The following is a 21,628-nucleotide window of genomic DNA, read 5'->3' as shown; positions in this document are numbered from 1 at the left end:
ATCTCACTACCACACAGATCTCCTTCCCAACCCCGATACTTGCTGGGAAGAGTCAAGGACTGACCCAGACTGGACCAGGCAGATTCTCTCTCTAAGGAACTGGATTTAGATAATGCAGACCCAGCTGGCCAGCTATGAGGAGATGGGTTAGAAGATTCTGTAAGGTCAGGTGCAGAGGCCAGTGCAGGGCATGGTCCAAATGGAGCCACGTGTCGTGGATGAGTAAGAGAAGCCAGTTTGCAGAGAATCAAGGCCCCACGCCTCCAAAGAGAGACAAAAGGATAGAGGGAAGGAGGAAGAGAAAGAGAGGGAGAGAAATTAGTTGCCTAATGACTTTCTGGTTCATGAGACCCAGTTAGATACCCTGCAATGTGTATCTATATTCTCCTATTAATAATTCCTTTTTCACTTGAACTTCTTCGAGTGAGTTTCTCTGCTTGGTAGCCAGATGGGCTCTCACGAAGTCGTCCCCCGTGGAATATGGGGCACTCAACTGTGATTGCGTTTTGCTGCGATATGACAAGAGTCAACTAATCAACCAGTGTTTTGAACACCTCCTAGGTCAGTGTGATAGGCAGGGGGCTGAGCCACAGGCCTTGATCTAAAGATGGTTTTCAGGCATCCTTCCTGTGAAAGCTTAGTTTGGGAAGTAAGATTGACACAGACACAACCAGGAACAAATACACGACATGGCAAAGTCAAGGTTTCGGCTGAGTGAGCTAATTCTAAGGGCAATGTGAGTCCAGAAAAGGGAAGGTAAGGAGTTCTTGAAGGAAGTAGAGCGTTCAAATTTCACCTTGAAGGGACCATCAGGATTTGAATGGATTGAAATGAGTGGGAGGCTTGGGGAGGAGGTAGTTGCCAGATGTGGAGGTAGTTGCCAGATGTGGAGGTAGTTGCCAGATGTGGAGAATTGGCCCCTGCTGGGGAGCTGCGGTTGCACGGGGAGGGGAGTGAGGGGCGTGCAGAGCGTGCAGAGACGATTACAGGAATGTGGGCTTCCCAGAATTGGAGGAAACCTTATCCAGGTTTCTAAAAATTGCTCTTTTACCCTCTCTCATCCGCAATTCCTTCTTTAGCCAATGTTCCTTAGCCCTAAAGACATTTCCTAATCCTCCTTCTCCTCTTCCTTTACGACTGTTAAATTTAAACCATTCCTTGTGGCTCTCTTTTGGGAGAATCATTACGAGAATGATGTTGCTCTGGGGAGAGGACCCACCTCTCTAAACTTAGTGGTTCTTCTGTGAGTTAAATGATTTCCCAGATGAGCCCAGATGATTCTTCCCGCACTTGAACTTCACCCCTTGGCCGAGAACTGCATGTAGCTCATGGCCCTCCCCTTCCCACACACACATCTCCTAGGCGCCCTTGCCCAAAAGTTTCATCACCTCCTAGAACAGCCAAAACATTCTTGGTGCATTTCTGTTAGTGTTTAACCAAACACTGGTCTCTAAGGCGTGGGCTGGACTCTAACAGAAGAAAGATTGAAGCCTGGGACTTAAAAAGACAACTTTTGCACGTTGACTGCCTGGGTTCTGGAGGAGAGGGAGGGAGGGTGGTGGACACAAGAGCGAGCCACGATGGAAACTAGCTTCACCTCCAAGGACACTTACCTGAGACATTTTAACCCTCGAGATTACCTGGAAAAATATTACAACTTTGGGTCCAAACACTCTGCGGAAAACGAGATTCTCAGGCATCTCCTGAAAAATCTTTTCAAGATATTCTGCCTGGGTAAGTTTGTGTGTTATCTGTGTGTCTCTCCGCCAAAATATGAGACATACAGACAAAATTTCAGGGCATGGCTGGGTATGTGTCTAGTCATTGCTATGTGACAGCCCTTTCGATGTTACTTATGTATTTAAAGAGAATGAAAACCAGTGTTTTTTTGGTATGGATATTTTACAATTTACAAAGAGCTTTTATATGCACGATCTCATGTGGTTGTGCAAAGGAAAACCAGAAGGCAGGAATTCTGTCCTTGATTTCATATCAGTTTGCTAGGTGACCAGTGCCAGCCATTTAACCATGATGGGCCACTTAAAAAGTGAAGATTCTAGTACTTACTCTAACTCAAAGGAATGTTGCGAGTGTGCATGAGACAAAAAGACCTCCCAACGTAGGAAGAATTGGATGCTTTCTGGAGAGAGACATAATGACTCAATTTTAAAAACAATTTTAACTTTCCCCAGAAGTATTCCTTAATAGTTTTTACATTTTCTGTTCAGCAGTCTTTCTGGATCAGAGGTCTGTAACCAGATGTAGATCTTGTCTTCCTTCTCCTGCACCTAAAAATATCCCAGCAGCATGCCTCCAGCCTGGATTGGGAATGGAAAATGCAGAGATATTTAAGAAAGAATTTGAGGGATGAGTGAATAGGGAGATGGTCTGTGTTTAGGGCTCTCTCGCACAGTTCGAGTGAAGACTGTGTGTATCAGCTCTGGGTGCCATCATAAGATGTCCAAACCCCTTTCCTTGTTGCCTCCTCTAAACCAGATGGCGTGAAAGGAGACCTCCTCATCGACATTGGCTCCGGCCCCACCATCTACCAGCTCCTCTCTGCTTGTGAATCCTTCAAGGAGATCATTGCCACCGATTATACGGACCAGAACCTGCGGGAGCTGCAGAAGTGGCTGAAGAAGGAACCAGGGGCCTTTGACTGGTCCCCAGTGGTGACCTACGTGTGCGAGCTGGAAGGGAACAGGTAGAGAAACCAAAGTCTGCTTCCCAGCTTTCTCATGGCACCTGAGGGACGGTTCGTTTTTCTGACCCACAAATTATCCATAGAGTCCAAGTTAAAAAGTAAAAGAAACAGAGACCAGAGAGAAATCCAGATGGAGAATAAGAAGGAGAGAGGGAGAACGAGCCAGAGGGGAGTGGGAGTGAGTGTGTGCACACGCGCGTGCACCAGAACAGCAGAAAACACAGAGGAGAATGGAAGAGATGGCCACTGAGCCAAGAGGAGACAAAACCTTCCCAGGACGGTAGCGACGTGGAGGACAAGTTCAGGAAAGGGGCGAAACCGGCTCCTTACCAGCAGTTTTTGGGTGTCCGGGCTTGCCCCTCAGGGCCATCCTCCATCCCGGGGCAGGGGAGGCTGCCTCGAGGGCAGCTAACTCTACCACCACCAGACACAACAGAAAGCTGGCCAGGTTCTCGAACTGAGCATGAAGGAGTTATCTGAAAAGGATTTGTCACTTGCCATTGACAAAAATCAGAGCTTGACATACTCATGGCTAATGACCGACAGCTTAGCCCGCTCTGTCTACAAGTCGATTTATGCAAATTAGTCTCGTTTAAACGATTAATTTCTTTCCACATGAGAACCAGTCAATAGCCTATAGTCAGAGGTGGCCCGTTCTGCATTTCACTTTGTCTCTCTCTTGTCCTGATGTGCCTCCATCCTCTGGCGATTGTCCTGCGACGGCTCAGCTCAGTCCCGCTGTCCTGGGCAGTGGACTGTCCTTCCAGCAGCGGAACGTCTCTGCTGCTCTCGTGGCTGCTGAGGCCCCGCAGACGCCTTTGCAAACTGTATCAAAAGACCACTTCGATACTCCTCTTCTGATCCTGCGGGCCTGTCTGCTACTTCTTACATGCTCAGTTACGTCTACCTTTTTTCCCCCCGCTCTCATAGTCTTTTTTGGTACCCTTTCTCTATCTTTCTCCACCCTCTTGCCCATGGTATATTTTTTTTTTTAGTAAAGGTCCTTCTCCAATCCACTTCTCCCTGTATTTGCACCCCCACCTTTGCTCATATACTAATCTGTGTGGCACAGCATCGTCTCTTTTCTTACCTTTTTGCTCACAATGGGAAAGTATCCCTGTTTTTTTAAAGATTTATTTATTTCAGAGACAGAGAGCGTGCGTGCACATGGGCGGAGGGGGAGAGAGGAAATAAAGTAGACTCACGTTGAGCAGGAGCCCGATGCAGGGCTCGATCCCAGGACCCTGAGATCATGGCCTGAGCCGAAGGCAGATGCTTAACTGACTGAGCCACTCAAGTGCCCCCAAAGCACAGCTATTTTTAATGAACATATCCCATGCTTTGGTCAGGAAAGGGCTCTTTCTTCCCAGTAAGACAACCCCCTTCAAGAAACAAGTGCTTTTGGCTTTTGGTTAAAGGAACTAGCATTTATTCATTTATTCACTGAACCCAGATTGAGCCCATATGATGTGCCACATAGTCCTATCTACTGGGATAGACTGGTGGACAAGACGAGGAAGCCTCAAGTCTCCTAGACCTCATATCGGGGAAGGCAGGCACATCTCAGATCACTTAGGGCTTTGAGGCCAGGCTAATAATCCTGTACTTCAAGTGTGATGAGAAAGCATGAGAGGTGTAGCCAGGAAAGTGATGCGACCCCCCCCCCCCACCCTTTACATTTACAAAGCTCTCTTTGGCTATTGTGTGGAGAATGGATGGGAGGGTTTAGAGGACAATGAGAGGTGCAGAAAGGAGACACTTTAATCCAGGTAAGTGATGATGGTGGCTTAGACCACTGGATTGGTTGGTGATGGAGAGAGGAAGATGATTTTAAGATGAATCGTTGAGATAGGCTGGATAAAAGTTTGGTAATGATTGGTCATGGAGAATGATGAGAGGAAACTCTCAGGGATGATGTCCGTTTTTCTCAACTTGAACAAGAGGAGGAGTGAAGTAATATTCCCGAATCCCAGGGATAAATGTAAAATCATGTGATCTTAACATGTCCCGAAGGAGTATGTCTACCTCTCCCCTCTTCTAGAGTGATGGTCGATTCATTTTTCTATATTTGCACTTAAATTTGATTCTCATGGCTTCTCTAAATGTGCTTATTCCTGAGTCAGATTCTCTTCTGAAACTAAGTCTAAAGTCCGCTTCTATTTCTTTAACCCCTTCATTCTCTTTCCATGGTCTGCTGAATTCTAGCTTAGTTGGAGTATTCTAAACTTCCTATTTATTTTCTTACATGTTGCTGCTACGCTTATCGATAGTCAGCATGGGTTGTCTGATGTAAGTTTTCAAGGTGACTCGTTGTTTATATAATTCCTTATAATATGGTATGAACAAATAGGAATTTTATATTTTGTTTCCCAATTAATGTTTTTGCTGTATGCAGAGTCACTAAACTTCCAGTGGGTTTATGCTGGTCTTTTAAACCTTTTACCAGGAAAAGTAAGTCTTGAAATCAGTTAGGGTAAATCCTCCAACTTTGTTCTTTTTCAAGATTATTCTGGCAATTTTAATGTCATTATATATATGTGTATATTATATCTATGTATATATACACACATATATAATATAAGTATATAGTATATATATTATATATACTATACACATATACATATATGTATATATACATATATTATATATTATATATACATATACATATGTATACGTACACATATATATTACACATATATATTATATTTAATATATAAACATATATATATTTAATATATTTAATGGGAGTATAATTAACATATAGCCTTAGTTTCAGGTGTTCAATATAACAGCTCAACAATTCTGGACATTACTGAGCGCTCATCATAGGTGCATTCTCAGTCCCCTTCACCTGTTTCCCCCATACCCCCTCCTATCTCCCCTCTGGCACCACCAGTTTGTTCTCTGTATTTGAGAGTCTGTTTCTTTTATCTGTCTCCTATTTTCTTTCTTTCTTCCTTCCTTCCTTTCTTTCTTAAATTCTACATACAAGTGAAATCATATGGTGTTTGTTTTCTCTGTCTGACTTATTTCACTAAGCATTATATTTTTTACGTCTACCCATGTTGTTGCAAATGGTGGGGTTGAAAAAAAAAAAATCACCTTTTTCATGGCTGAGTAATAGTCCCTTCTGTGTATATGTATACACCACCTCTTCATTATCTGTTCATCCAGGAATGGACACTTGGGTTCCTTCTCAATCTTGGCTATTGTAACTAATGTTGCAGTAAACATAGGGGTGCCTATATCTTTTCGAATTAGTGTTTTGTTTTCTTCGAGTAAGTTCCCAGTAACAGAATTACTGGATCCTATGGTATGTCAATTGTAATTTTGGGGGGTACTTCCATACCGTTTTCCACAGCAGCTGCATCGATGGTGCATGAGGGCTCCTTTTTCTCCACATCCTTGCCAACACTTGTTATTTCTTGTCTTTTTTATTATAGCCATTCTGACAGGTATGAAGTGATATCTTATTGTGGTTTTGATTTGCATTTCCCTGGTGATCAGTGATACTGAGTGTGTGTTCATGTGTCTGTTGGCCATTTGTATATCTTTGGAAAAACACGCAGGTCCTCTTCCCGTTTTACTCAGATTTTTTGTTTCTTTGGTGTTGGATTGTATAAGCTCTTTATACATTTTGGTTATTAGTACCTTACAAGATACGTCATTTTCAAATACCTTCTCCCCTGCAGTGGGCCGCCTTGTTTTCTTGTTGATGGTTTCCTTCACTGTGTAAAAGCTTCTTTATTGCCATTATATTTTGATATAAATTTTAGAATAAGCTAGGGTCCCTGTGTGTCTCAGTTACTTAGGCAGTTATGTGTCTGCCTAGGGCTCAGGTCATGATCCTAGAGTCCTGGGGCTGAACCCTCTGCTCAGTGAGCAGTCTGCTTCTCCCTCTCCATCTGCCCCTCCCCTGGTCATGCACTCTCTCTCTTTCCAGTAAAGTAAGTAAAATCTTTAAATTCTGTTTTTTTTAAAAGATTTTATTTATTAGAGAAAGAGAGAGAGAGAGAGCACGCGTGCGCACAAGCAGGGAGAGTGGCAGGCAGGAGAGGAAGAAGAAGGCTCCCTGCTGAGCAAGGACACCGACGTGGGCCTTGATCCCAGGACCCTGGGATAATGACCTGAGCTGAGGTGGATGCTTAACCAACTGAGCCACCCAGGTGCCCCAATATTTAAATTTTAGAATAAATTTGTCGATTTCTTCCCAAAAAGGCTGCTGAGACTTTGATAGTGATCTTTGAATTTACAGTCCAGTGTAAGAGAATGGGCATATGGAATCTGCAGTCCATAAACATGATCTCTCTCTATATTTATCTAGGACTTCTTCAGTTTCTCCCAGTAATATTTTGTAGTTCTCATTTATAGTATATATTTTGTTAAGTTTGTCCTGTGTTTTATTTTCTTAATGTTATTGTTAATTGTACTTTTTAGTTTCAAATTTTAAAAATTTGCTAGTATAGAGAAATACAATTGATTTTTATATATTGACCTTGAGAATAGAGAAATACAATTGATTTTTATATATTGACCTTGTGTCCTATAACCTTGCTGACTTCACTAATAAAGTCTAATAGTGCTTTTTGTAGATTCCAGAGGTTTTTCTATGTACATTCTTATATCATCTGCAAATAAAAATAGTTTTACTTCTATTCTAACTATATGTCTTTTATTTATTTTTCTGGCTTTATTACATTGTCTAGGACTTCCCTGTCAATGTTGGATAGAAGAGATAAGAGTAGACATATGTGGGGTGCCTGGGTGGCTCAGTGGGTTAAGCCTCTGCCTTCGGCTCGGGTCATGATCTCGGGGTCCTGGGATCGAGCCCCGCATCGGGCTCTCTGCTCAGCAGGGAGCCTGCTTCCTCCTCTCTCTCTTTCTGCCTGCCTCTCTGCCTACTTGTGATCTCTGTCAGGAAAATAAATAAAATCTTTAAAAAAAAAAAAAAAGAGTAGACATATGTGCCTTTCTCTACATCATAGAAAAAAATGCCCAGTGATTCATTGTTAAATATATTAGGTATAGATTTTTCACAGATATTCTTTATCAGATGAAATTTCTTTATATTTTTAGTTTCTTGGGAGTTCTAACAATTATTTGAGATGGTCATATGATTTTTCTTCTTTATTCTGAAAATGTGAATTATATTGGAAGATTTTTGAATGTTTAAGTCTAATATACACCCATTAGTTAAAGCAGTATCTTTTTATGTATGACTGGATATGATTTGCTAATATTTTGTTAGAGATTTTTACATCTACATATATCAGGGATATTGAGCTATAATTTCCTTTTCTTATAATATGCTCAACAGATTTTGATATCAGCATGATGCCAGATTCATATAACAAGTTGAAAATGTTTCTTCCTCCTCTATTTTTTGAAAGTGTTTGTGTATTATTAGTATTATTTCTTCCTTAAATGATTCCTTCCTTAAATGAGGCTTATCTGAAGGATTTTTTTCATGTGTGTGAAGTTTTAAAAATTCAGAATAATATTTTTTATTGGCTATTTTGGTTTTCCATTTCTTCTTCATTTTGATAAGCAATATTTTCCAAGGAATTTGTCCTATGCATCTTGGTTGTCAATTTTATCATCATAGTTTTTTTTAAACAATATATCTTTATTACTCTTTCAGTGATCTTCCTTCTTTCATTCTTGATATTGGCACTTTGTCTTTTAAAATATATCTTGATCAAGCTTGCTAGAGAATGACCGGTTTTATCAACCTTTTTGAAGAACCAACTTCTGGTTTTGTTGATTTTTTTTCTATTGTCTTTCCATTCAATTGTTTTGAATTCTGGCTTTATTTTTCCAATTTCCTCTCTTCCATTTACTTTAGTTTTAATATGCTCTTCTTTTTCTTGCTTCTGAAGATAGAAGCTTAGATGATTGATTTCACACATTTGTTTCTTCTAACTTGGCCACTTAAAGCCACAAATTTCCTTCAGAACTGTTTTAGTTGCATCTCGTGATTTTTGATATGTCATATTTTTATTATTATCCTCCTGAGCATATTTTCTTAGTTTTTAACAAGATTTATTTATTTGTTATTTGGGAGAGAAAGAGCATGAGCACAGGGGACAGGGAGAGGCAGAGGGAGAGGAGAGAGAGAATCGCAAGCAGATTCCCTTCTGAACATAGAGTCCAACATGGGGTACGATCCCACAGCCCTGAGATCTTGACCTGAGCTGAAATCAAGAGTCAGACACTTAACTGACTGAAACATCCAGGTGCCCCCTTCAACATATTTTCTAATCTCCTTTGTGATATCTTCTTTGACCTGAATTATTCGGAATTGTGTTGCTTGATCTCCAAAAATTTCAGGATTTTCTAGATACTGTTATTGGTTTCTATTTAAATTTTATTGTAGTCAGAGATTGATCTTATGGTCATCATGTGGCCTATTTTGGTTAGCAATCTATGTGCTTTCTACACTGAAAAGAATGTATATCATCCTGTTGTAGGTGTAGTTTCTATAAATATCAATTAAGTCAGGTGGATTGGTAGTGTTTTTCAAATTTTCTATGTGATTTTTTGCTTATCAGTTACTAATAGAAAGGTATTAAAATCTCAGATTGTGATTGTGGATTTATCTCTTGTTCCCCATCATTCTGTCAACTTTTGCTTCATACATTTTGAAGCTTTGTTGCTACCTGCATATATTTTTAGGATTGTTTTGTTTTCTTGATTTATTGACCATTTTATCTTTAAGAAATATCTCCTTTTACTGTTAGTAATACACTTTGTCTTAAAGTCTACTTTGGGGGGCACCTGGATGATTCAGTCATTAGGCATCTGTCTTCAGCTCAGGTCATGATCCCAGGGTCCTGGGATCGAGTCCCACATTGGGCTCCCTGCTCAGTGGGGAGCCTGCTTCTCCCTCTCCTACTCCCCCTGCTTGTTTTCCCTCTCTCCCTGTGTCTCTCTCTGTCAAATAAATAAATAAAATCTTTTAAAAAATGAAAATAATTTTAAAAAGTCTACTTTGATATTAATATGGCCACATCAACCTTCTTATGCTTGGTATTTGGATGGAGTGGTAGATAGTCTTAAAGATGGCTCCCAATAATCTTAGCTCAAATAGGTATCTCTTGTTTAATTGCCTTCCCTTGGGTGTCCTTTGGATTTAACAAGTACAATGTAGCAGAATACTAGGACATCAGTCCTGAGATTAGCTTACAAAAATACTATGGCTTCCCTTTTGGCTGCCTCCCTCTCACTTGCTTGTCTGGAGTGAGCTTGGAAGCAACTCTTCCCCTCCTCAATTTTACCTTCAAATGAGACTGAAGACATGACCAACACTCTGCCTCATGAAAGACCTTGCATCAGAGGTACTTAGCTAATCTGTGCCCAGGTATCTGACCCGTAGAAACTGGAAGATAAGTATTAATTATTTTAAATCGTTAAGTTTTAAGGTAATCTATAATGCAGCAATAGGTAACTAATAGATGTGGTATATCTTTTTCACCCTTTTGTTTTCAACCTATGGTTTTTTTAATACCTAAAATGTTTTTCTTGTAAGTGGTATGTAGTACATCTTGTTTTTCAATCCAATGTGATCACTTCTGCCTTTTAACTGGATTCTTTAGTTCACTTATATTTAATGTAATTACTGATCATCATCTTGGTATATATTTTCTACTTGTCCCATCCGTTTTGTTGTTCATTTATGCCTTCTTTCCTGCTTCTCCTTGGTGTAATAATTTGATATTCCATTAGTACAGATATAAAGATTTTTAGTATTCCTTTTTATCTTTTCTGTTGACTGTAGTCTTTTCTATTGACTTCTTTTGTGTTTTGTGTGGGTGTATACATGCATGTGCATGTGTAATTTTTCTAGAAACTTCAGTATGTATTTTTGACATATCTATTATCTCATGAAGAATGTAAGATATTATAACAGTGTAATTCCTTGAACCCACTCTTGCCTTATGCACCTCTCATATATTTTACTTTATATATACTATAACATTATACAGTGTTTGTTTTTTTTTTAAGATTTTTATTTATTTATTTGACAGACAGAGATCACAAGTAGGCAGAGAGGCAGGCAGAGAGAGAGGAAGGGAAGCAGGCTCCCTGCTGAGCAGAGAGCCCGACACAGGGCTTGATCCCAGGACCCTGGGATTACGACCTGAGCCAGAGGCAGAGGCTTTACCCCAGAGCCACCCAGGCGCCCTTATTATTTTTGCTTTATAAAGTCAGTAGTGTTTCTATTTATTTTTTATTGCTTTATTCTTTTATTGTGGTTAAAAAACATACCATAAAATGTAGCATCTGAACTATTTTTAAGTATACAGTTCAGTAGTTTTAAGTATATTCATATTAGCCAGTAGTATTTTTATTTTATTTATTTATTTATTTATTAGCCAGTAGTATTTTAAACAAACATATACAAAGTCTTTTATATATGACAGTTTTATATGTGTGTGTGTGTGTGTGTGTGTGTGTGTGTGTGTGTAGACAGTCTTTTATATATATATAGACAGATATCTGCATATCTGTCCTGTCTGGTATTCCTCATTCCTTTCTGCAGATCTAGACTTCCATCTGGCATCACTTCCCTTCACCTGGAGAACTTCTCTTAGCATTTCTTAAAACACAGGTCTGTTAGAGACAAATTCTCTCAGCTTACCAGTGTCAGGTAAGAATCAGTAATTTTTTTCTTCCTCATAAAATGAGGACCTTAACAATTTTTGATACCCAAAGTCCTTCTGTCATCTCTTTACATGCTGTTTCTTGTTAAAATTGGAGATTTTAGGGGTGCCTGCGTGGCCCAGTCGGTTAAGTGTCTGCCTTCGGCTCAGTTCAGGATCCCAGGGTCCTAGGATCGAGCCCCACATTGGGCTCCCTGCTCTTGAGAGTCTGCTTCTCTCCCTCCCTCTGCCCCTCCCCCTTGCTTGTGCTCTCTCTCTTTCTCTGTATTAAATAGATAAATAAAATCTTTTTTTTAAAATTGGAGATTTGAAATCCAAATATTATCATTTGAAGCATCATTCTCATGTTTTCTTTTGAGATCAGTTTGGACATTTGCTTTCAGTTTGTAATCGTATTTGCAATGATGTGAACATTTTAATTTTATGTTCATTTTATATGATTTTTCTAGTTGTTCAGTTTTTAATTCTGATTCATCTTTTGGTCCACTGCATGGAACTTCAAATAATGTTTTCAAGAACACGTAAGTGACATTTTCTAAGCCTGTGTATATTGGGAACATGTTTTTGTTGCCTTTACATGTGAACAACACCATAAAATTGTTTAACGTTGCCTAAGTATTTCTCCATTTCCCCCCCTCTGGCATTTAGCGAGAAGTTGAGAGGCTACTTTAATATGCCATTTTAACCTATAAGCTCCTTACTTAGAATTTTATGCTAGCTGTGGTCTTCAAACTGAAGATAACGTTCTTCAAAATAAATATAATTTCAAGCCTCTTTTTTTTCTATCGACTAGGCAATTCCACAGAATGAAACTGGTATTAACTAGGGATAAAAAACAAAACCAAACCCTGGAGCTGTGGGGATTTGGGCAATATTCAAGATGATTGAATAAATAAGGAATTTCCCAGGGTTTATAGAATTTCAGGGAAAGTTTATAAGAGAGTTTTCAGTCAGCCAGACAATATACCTTTCTGAGGTCCAAATCATACGTCAAGAAGGCTTTTGAAACTTTCTTCTCAATTTCCCTGGCTATCACAAGCCTTTCCATCTCATGCAGAAATGAACCCCTTAAACTCTAGCAGGATAGTAAAAAGCTTTGCTGCTTATCTCATGGCAGAATCATCAGCTTGTTAACAACCGGCTCCTGAGAAACGGCCCCTTCCTGATCGCTGTTCAAGTAAGGAACTGTATCTTTTGGCAGTAAAATTCTGCGTTCTCACTCTTTTCCTTGTACTAGATCCTGTGGTTTCAACTCTTTTGAGAATGATAGTGATCTCATTCGACTTACGTCTCTCTTGCATCTTCAAGGACCTCTATCAGCCCACAACCTATTTCCTTCGAGATTATTCCTTCTTTATCTGAAGCTGTTTCTCGTGCCAACTGCTGCCAAAGACAACTGGAGCGTCTCCTGCTGCTCGGCCTTGGCGATGTGATGCATACACTTAGGGACCAGTCACTTTTAAAACTATCCAAGAAGTTGGAAGGCAGTGGTACCCAACTCAGGCTTCACGTTATTTATTTCTCAAGTCAGAGAGTCACCTGCTAAGATACAAATATTCTGGCACGAATCAAGGAAAATGAGATTTGACCTGAAGAAATCCTAGAAACGGCGCTGACGGACCTCTGGGTTTCTGGAAATTGCGGGCAATGACCTCCCTTGTGGTTCTCAGACTGAGCAGTTTCCATATCCCCTGGGAGCCTGTAAAATAATACAGACTCTCGGGCCCTGCTCCCCACCTCCAGAACCAGAGAATCCGCATTTTGATGAGATCTGTTGTGGGGGGAGATGGTATACATTTTGCAGTTCGAGAAAAGCTGGTGTCTAGAACAGAGCTTCCCGGCATGCTGGTGACTGGGAATGAGTCACAGGTACGCTCTGCAAGTTCTCCTCCGTCCGTCCTCAGGGCAGCCAGTAGGGGCCTGGGGAAACCAGAGCCCCCCACCCCATGGTGGGGGGGCCTCTACAGAGAGCAGCTCCTCTACCTACCTCCGCAGGCCTGACAGAAGGAAGCTTGAGCACCTGTAGAGATGAAGTAAACGTTCTCTGTACAAAGATTCTTGTGTCTGTTTAAAAAAAAAAAATGTTTCTTGCCCAAAATAGACACACTTGGGCTGCATTTGTCCCACAAAGCTCTTGAACTCCCTCTGTGCGGAAGCATCTCTGTATTTTCATGTCTTGTGAAAGAGTGGTATTCCTCTCAGCTTCGAGATCTCGACGGTCATGGTGAGTGTTTCAGTGGTACCTGGGAAAAGACTCTCCTTTTAGAAGCGGGCCTTTCTCTTAGACGTTCTCCCTGCATTCTGTCTCTGGGGAGATGCACAGGGCAGGCAGAGGAAACCTCACCTGGCCATTTCCTTCCCATCATAAGCGTTCCTATTTGTGTGTCTGGGAGGGCCCCAAATCGAGCTCTGATCTTCCCAAATTGGCTCCATCTCGTGTATTCTCGTTTCCCTGGGTGTCGTCATCATCTAATTACTTGAACAAGCCAGAAGCCAAACGTGCCCGCTCCCTCCCGGCCATGTTCTATGAGCTGCACCAAGTTCTATCCATCTTACCTCTGAGTTTCTCTCAGTGTGTCTTCCAATATCTTCTATCCAGGCTATTTTCCTGGCCCAAGCCACCAACCCCTCCTCTTAACTGGCCTTCCACCTCCACTCTTGTCCCAAAGCGATCGCCTCAAAATGTAGATCCGATCATACCACTCTCTTCCTAAGCACCCCTTCATAACTTCCCATGGCTTTTAGTATAAAAAGCAAAATTCTTAACACGGTCCCCAAAGCCCTGTCTAGTCTAGGCACCTGCTGACCCCTATTGCCTCACTCCCTGCCACACTCTACTAGGTTTTCTGAGATCCAGCTTCATTGGTCTTCCCTCTGTCTTTTCACCCACCACATGGCCTTTGCACATGCCATTCCCCCCTTATTGGAATATCCTCCTCCCCTCCCTGTTCTCTGTGGCCTAGTGAATTCTCCTTTATTCTGTCTCTGCTTACCTGACTCCGTTTTGGAGGCACTTTCCTTGATACTCTAGACCAACTCAAGCTTCCAACATTCCTTTGTTGGCTCCATGGCCCTCTCCTTCCTAGCGTTTGTGACAGTATTAATTTGTCACTTTTGTGGATGATCATTGGATTCTTTCTCCCCTCTGCTCCAGACTGTTCCAGACTGTAATCTCCATGACGATAGGATCTGTTTTCATTTGTTCTGTCTTGGGTCCCCATTGCCAGGCACCCTTCCTACCACATCACAGAGGCTAAAAAAAAAGGGGGGGGGGTAAAATCAATAACTGGATGCCTTTTGCTTTCTAACTTCTCCCTCCTGAAATGTCTCTCCCCTGATGCAGCTGTGGCCTGTACCAAAGGCTTACTAACGATTATTCCTGGCTCGTACCGCCCTTACACTGATATCCAAGCTTATGCAGCTTTTTATATCCTTTACACATCTTGTTGGTTCTCCCTCAGGAGGGCCTGCTGGAACCTCTGGGAACGGGGCTTTGGGGGGTGAGTGTCATCGAAAGATCTCCTCCAGGGGCTTCTGGTCCGCCAGTTGCCTTGCAGAGACGGGGCAGGAGGACCCTCCTCTGAAACTCAGGGTAATTTCTTGGGGTGTGGGGATACACTCTCACCAAGCACTCTTCCCAGGAGCCCTACTCTGTCTCCCCTCTCTCCCCGTCCCTCCCCAGCTCCCTCAGAATTCGGGGAATGCATATTTATAGAGGAAAGAACTGCCCTTTTTCACATGTGTTGAAAAGAGCAGATCATCAGACCTAGAGGAACAGTACACTGCTGTTAGCTTCTGGGGAACCGCCTAACTCCTTTCTGGGGTGTATTGATTCCCTAACCCTTGAGCTGAACATGTAGCTGAGCAGTAATTGCCTGCGTGTCCAGGCCAGTCCATTTCCCTGCCGGTGGGCACAACGCAGGCGCTGAGAAGCCCTGCGGTGGCATCTTGGCACAGCTAGCAGGGCCACCGAGTCCCCCAGCCTTTGCTGTGATCCCAGGGACAACGGGTCTCCATGGCAGTGAGTGTTTCCAGCTAATTTCCCTCTTAAATTGGCACATTCTCTGTGAGCTTTTTAGACTTCACAGTGTGTCTCCCTGTTTGGGAACAATTTCCATCCTCAACTGACTGGAAAGGACTAGCTCTGTGGTAACGGGTGTCTTTCAAATAGCTTAACACACAAGAAATAGGGCACAGAGGTCCAACCTGCTTCTGACGTCATCACTTAAATACACAAGCCTGCGGTGTCCCCAGTGGAGAGGATCATCTTGAAACACATTCAAAAAACACACTGTGTTGTCACTCCCTCAGCTTTTTATCTGCACTTCGGTTATCCGTAGATAGATTATTTGAATTTTTCTACTCTAGATTAATTTACCTAAACAAATCTGTACTTCACAGACTTCCATAATGTTGAATTGTTATTTTTTATTCTTAAAATGTTTGGTCAAATCGTCCACATTCTAGGAGGCTGAATGGCAGCTTTGTAACTGATTTCCTTGCTTTTAGAATGACCAACATTTCCTGTTTGCCCAGGACTGAGAGGGGTCCCCAGGACGTGGGATCTTCAGGGGGAAAACCAGGAAAGCCCAGACCAATCAGGACAAACAGGTCACCCTACTACCATTTTACCCTTGATAGGAGAGTAGCTAGACCCAACCAAAGGTAATTATCATTCCTTGTCTCTCCCGCTTTATTGGGTGGTAGGAATTCCCTGAAGCCATTACCTTGCTAAGCTACTTCTCTTTCTCTCTTTAGTATAACAGCTTTCCCGAGACAAAATTACCATCACATGTGATTCACCCATTTAAAGTGTGCAATTGGATAGTTCTTAGTATATTCATGTAGTTGTGCAATCTTCACCCCAGTTCTGGAACATTTTCATAACTCCCCAAACAAACCCTGTACCCACTGGCAGTCATCCCCATCATTTCCCGGATCCTCTCCCTGTTGGCAACCCCTGGTCTGCTTGTGGTCTCTGTAGCTTTGCCTTTTCTGGACATGTCATGTAAATGGAATCATACAATATGTGACCTTTTGTTTCTGTTTTCTTTCCCTTCGCAACCTGTTTCCAAGGTTCTTCCATGTTACAGCATGAACCAGTACTTCATTCCTTTATACGACTATGATTCTGTTGCATGGGTATACCACGCCTCATCTATTTCCACATAGGTTGGTGGGCATTTGGGTGGTCGCCATCTTTTGACTATGATGGATACTGTTGCTAGAATTACTCATGTACAAGTTTTTGTGTGGGAATATGTGTTCATTTCTCTTGGAATTTCTGGGTCCTGCGGTAACTCTGTGATTACCCTTCTGAGGAACTTCCCCCAGACTTGTTTTCCAAAGTAGCCGGACCATTTTATATTCTCATCAGCAGCGTGAGGATGTTCCCCTTTCTCCACGCCCTTGCCAACACTTGTGACTGTCTTGTTTATGACACCTGTCCCAGTGCATGTGAAGTGGTATCTCACAGTTTGATTTGCATTTCTGTGATGGCCAAAAGTGTTGAGAATTTTTTTCATATGTTTATTGCTAAACCTCTTAAGTGGAAAATTATAAAGGAGATTTATAAATAGCTGATTTTATGCACTGGGCTTATGATTTTTTTTAAGGATTTTATTTATTTATTTGACAGAGAGAGCACAAGCAGGGGGAGCGGCAGGCAGAGGGAGAGGGAGAAGGAGGCTCCCCACTGAGCAGGGAGCTGGACACGGGGCTTGATCCCAGGATCCCGGGATCACACCTGAGCCCAAGGCAGATGCTTAACTGGCTGAGCCACCCAGGCACCCCCGGGTTTAAGAATTTAACTAAATATTGAAATAGGATATTCATAACTAATTGCTTTTATCTCAAATCATTCTATGTAGAGGTACATTTCAAAGTGTTATTTAAACCATAGACTTTCCCTGGCGAGCAGGAGTGATCCCAGGGTAAGTCCCTCTCTCATCCGCTCCGATGTTGGGCCGTTCTCCCCGTCAAGCCTTGCTGCCCAAGGGGCTGTCTTCTTCTGCAGCCAACGGAGCATGTGTTCACTGAATGTAGGCCTGGACGTGCACCCCTGCTGTTCTCTCTCTTGATTAACTTCCTCGAAGTGCTGGATAGCTAGTCATCGCTCCTGTAATTTGGGCTCTGTGGCCTTCTGGGTACTTTAAACACCTGTTCTTGCTTTTCCCTTAGCTCTCTGATTTGCGGCTACTTCTTTCTCCATATCTCCTGTGCGCTCTGTACGCTCCTCCGTCGGCTTGTTCCCTCAAACCTCCCCTAACAAATTCCAAAAGGATCCAAGGCCCTCTATTCCGTCTCTTGCCCTTGGCTTCTCTGCCTCTTTTACAGACTGGTTTTCTCTCAGGAAACGGCCTGATTCGGCAGAAAAGGGTGGCATTCTGAGCAAGACCCCGGAGAAAAGGGTCCCCTTGAGAAAACACGCTCTCTGTCTGGAATATGTTTCGGGGTTCAAGAATAGCAACTAGTGGTTTTCTTCTTTCTAGAGGGGCCCCGGCCGTGGTTGTGTTGCAGTTACCCACCATTTCTGTAAATGTCTGCGGAGGACCCCACTCACTGCCCCAGCCTGATCAGCAGATACACAAATACTGTTTCCACATTTTATTTTATTTTATTAAAGAGTTCATTTATTTACTTGACACAGAGAGACCGTGAGAGAGGGAACATAAGCGGGGGGGGGGGGGGGGTTGGGAGATGGAAAAGGAGGCTTTCTGCTGAGCAGGGAGCCCAATGGGACTCGATCCCAGGACCCTGGGATCATGACCTGAGCCGAAGGCGGATGCTAAATGACTGAGCTCCCCAGGCTCCCCTGTTTCCACATTTTAAAGCCATTATTGCCTGATATGAATGGGCCAAGTGGCCACTATGTTGCAGTTTGGCAGAGGAGACAGGAGTAGTTTACTACTCCTACTACTTTACTACTATACTACTACTAGTAGTAGTAGCTCTAATAGTATACTAGTAGTAGTAGTAGTAGTAGTAGTAGTAAATGAACCAGGCAGTGTTCTTAGCAGTGGAGGAAGCGTAATTTCCGTCCACGGGAGAAGCCGGCGGTTGCCCACTTCAGAAGGGGACTGAGCCCAGCTCAGGGTAACGGCGTCACCTTCACATGCCAAATGGCCCTTCATGCCTCCCTTTCTCCATTGTTCGCACAGGGATGTCCCCAGGGATACACCCCTCAGGACACCCCTGCCCTTTTCAGCCCCGACCGAGGAGATGGGGGTTCTCGGGCGCACAGGGTGGCAAGCGGCGCGGGCCGGCTTGTGTCTTTCAGAGCCAAGGGGCCGGAGAAGGAGGAGAAGCTGAGACGCGCGGTCAGGCAGGTCCTGAAGTGCGACGTGACCCAGAGCCAGCCGCTGGGCGCCGTGTCCCTGCCCGCCGCCGACTGCGTGCTCAGCACCCTGTGCCTGGACGCCGCCTGCCCCGACCTCCCGGCCTACCGCGCCGCGCTCCGGAACCTCGGCAGCCTGCTGAAGCCGGGGGGCTTCCTGGTGGTGGTGGACGCCCTGAAGAGCAGCTACTACATGATCGGCGAGCAGCGGTTCTCCAGCCTCTGCCTGGGCCGGGAGGCCATAGAGGCTGCGGTGAGGGAGGCTGGCTTCTCCATCGAGTGGTTCGAGGTCATCTGTCAGAGCTACTCCTCCAGCATGTGCGACAACGAAGGGCTCTTCTCCCTGGTGGGGCGCAAGCTGAGCAAAGCTGTATGACCCGCTGTGGTTGCGATTAAAGCAGTTCCTCTGCCTGACCCAGTTAACTGGTCCCTGGTTCTAACTGCCACGGCCATGGTGCCGAGGGGAGCAGAGCGGCTCCTGGAGGACAGGGTGGGCGTGGCCGGTGGGTGACCACGGGGTGACCACGGGCTCCGCGCTTCCCAGGTGTGCTATGGGGACCCAGAGATGAGCAACCCGCACGTCCGGTCTTCGCCACCCATGACTAGAAAAGGAGACCTTCTCCTGAAACACCCCGGTCATGGCCAATCACGGCCCACACGCCTGCAGAGCAGTGTCTGCGGGGATGAGCTCTCCTCCCTGGGGGGCCTGCTGCCGCCTCCTCTCTCAGGAGCGTGCTTCTCCTGATTCTCATCAAGCTCCTTCTCTGGGGACCCCATCCTCTGTTGGGGTCCACGGGTGCCACCACCACGTCTGGGGGCAGAGCACAGCCATGCCCTTTGCTCCCAGTCCTAAGTATGGGGCAGGCCCTTCTCCCACTTCCCTTAACACACTAGGCCAAGGCTGTGACTTCCACCTGAAGAGGAGGTTGGGAGTTTGCGAGAGCCGTAGCAGGGGCTGTCTCACGGCGGCTGTTAGAAACAGGCATCTCCAGAGTTCACATCCTTTGGGGGTTCTGGGAAGTGGCCTTTTACTTTTTTAAGATTTTATTTATTAGCACGGGCTGGGGAAGAGGGACACAGGCCCGGGGAGAAGCAGACATCCTGCTGAGCAGGGAGCCCGATCAGGGCTCGATTCCAGGACCCTGGGATCATGACCCAAGCTGAAGGCAGACGCTTAACTGACTGAGCCGCCAGGTAGCCTTGACGCATAGCTCTTGAACAAGCATCTACTTGAAGTTAGGCTTACCTGCCCATGGCAGGTCTACCTTCCCTGGTTCCCAGGCCCCATGGCCATGATGCTCTATTTATTTTTTTATTTTTTTAAAAGATTTTATTTATTTATTTGACAGACAGAGATCACAAATAGGCAGAGAAGCAGGCAGAGAGAGAGGAGGAAGCAGGCTCCCCGCTGAGCAGAGAGCCCGATGCGGGGCTTGATCCCAGGACCCTGGGATCATGACCTGAGCCGATGGCAGAGGCTTTAACCCACTGAGCCACCCGGGTGCCCCAGCCATGATGCTCTAAACTAGAGGGAGACAAACTATGGCCCATGAGCCAAACCCAGCTTGCTGCCCATCTTGTGAGGGTCTGTTGGAAAGCACCCATGGCCGTTCATTTACGTAGGGTCTATGGTTGTTTGCTGCTATAATGGCAAAGTTGAGTAATTGTGACAGCAACCCCAGGTATGGCCAGCAAAGCCTAAAATATCTGCTATCTGGATATTTACAGAAGCTTGCCTACCCCTTCCCAAAGGAGAGGAGTATCCTCATCTGCCAGGCCTGAGGCCCATCTCTCCAGTCTGTTTCTCATCCCAAAATTTCCCTTTCCCAGCATTCCTGACAGAGGACATCGCTGCTTCCCCCTCCCCCAACCCGCCTGACAATCACATCAGAGTCCCAGAGTCTATTATCACACGTGCTTGTTCATTTGGTTGTATAGGCCCCTCACAGCCCAGTATCTGTCCATTTTCAGGACGTTTTCACTTGTTCCATCTCCTAGGACATTCATGTTACAATTTCTAGAGATTCCATCCTGAAGGACGCTAACAGGCCAGGCCAGGCCGGATGGAGGAAGCCAAGCCCAGTTCTGTTCCTATAAGCAGGCAGGGATGACCAGGTGTGTGCCTCCTTTCTGCAAACAACTGCTCAGGCGAAAAGAGCTCACTTGACTCCCCAGGAGCCACCAAGGCCACAAAGATGGAACCAAGTTTGTGGAGAGAGGGCTCTCTTAAACCCAAGTTTACCCATTTGCCCAAAGGCCACAACTTCTGAAACTTCAGGCATTTGGGTGACCTCCCAAAAGGATGGCCCTTACTATGTCTCGCATAACTGGATTGCCTGGTTTAAAGGCAGTCTTCGCCATCTCCTTTAAGAGCAAGCTTTAAAATAACGGGGTTTCTGCTTTCATCTATGAAAACTGGGGTGGGGGGGCGGGGGTGGGGGGGGAGGGCAAATGTCTGAGACCAGCCTGGCAATAAGTTTGATAAGGCGCCGTCCCCTAACAGACAGTCTACTGTGATTTCTGCCTCTAAGGTGACACTTATTATATTGTATTAGAACCGTCTTATTTTTCTGTTTCCCCCACGGAACTGTGAGCCTCTTGGGTTTGCATTGAGATTCCCCAGTACTTTGGCCAGACAAGGTCTTGAACCCTGGGGACAGAGCAGTGAGAGTGATGGATGGAAAAGCCCTGTTCTCGGGAGCTTATGGTCTAGAAACAGAAGTGGGGGATAAGGAAACAATAAAAGACTTTCTGATGGTGACAGAGCTATGCAGGGAAGAGAACAGAATGGAATGGAGACTGCGTAAGTGACAGGATATCTGGCTGAAAATGGTCTGAGCAAGAGGGGTTGACTAATCTCACTCCCAGGAAATCTGGAGGCTCTTCCAGGAGGGAATGGGGCCTCCCCAACATCATTCAGCAGCC

The 21,628-nt window shown here is 44.3% G+C and overlaps 1 protein-coding gene across 1 annotated transcript; it reads left to right on the top strand.

Annotated features, from left to right (window-relative positions):
- Positions 1-518: 518 nt before the first annotated feature.
- On the top strand, positions 519-19,124 carry NNMT (nicotinamide N-methyltransferase). The gene is made up of 3 exons (XM_080815853.1): positions 519-1,734; positions 2,497-2,704; positions 18,647-19,124. The coding sequence occupies exons 1-3, from the start codon at positions 1,581-1,583 to the stop codon at positions 19,077-19,079; spliced, it is 795 nt and encodes a 264-aa protein (XP_080671979.1). The 5' UTR covers positions 519-1,580; the 3' UTR covers positions 19,080-19,124.
- The last annotated feature ends 2,504 nt before the right edge of the window (positions 19,125-21,628 follow it).

This window comes from Martes martes (genome assembly GCF_963455335.1).
Source record: "Martes martes genome assembly, chromosome: 10".
Lineage (NCBI taxonomy): Eukaryota > Metazoa > Chordata > Mammalia > Carnivora > Mustelidae > Martes > Martes martes.
The sequence above is the reverse complement of the archived record's forward strand: the minus strand, read 5'-3'. Positions and strand labels throughout refer to the sequence as shown.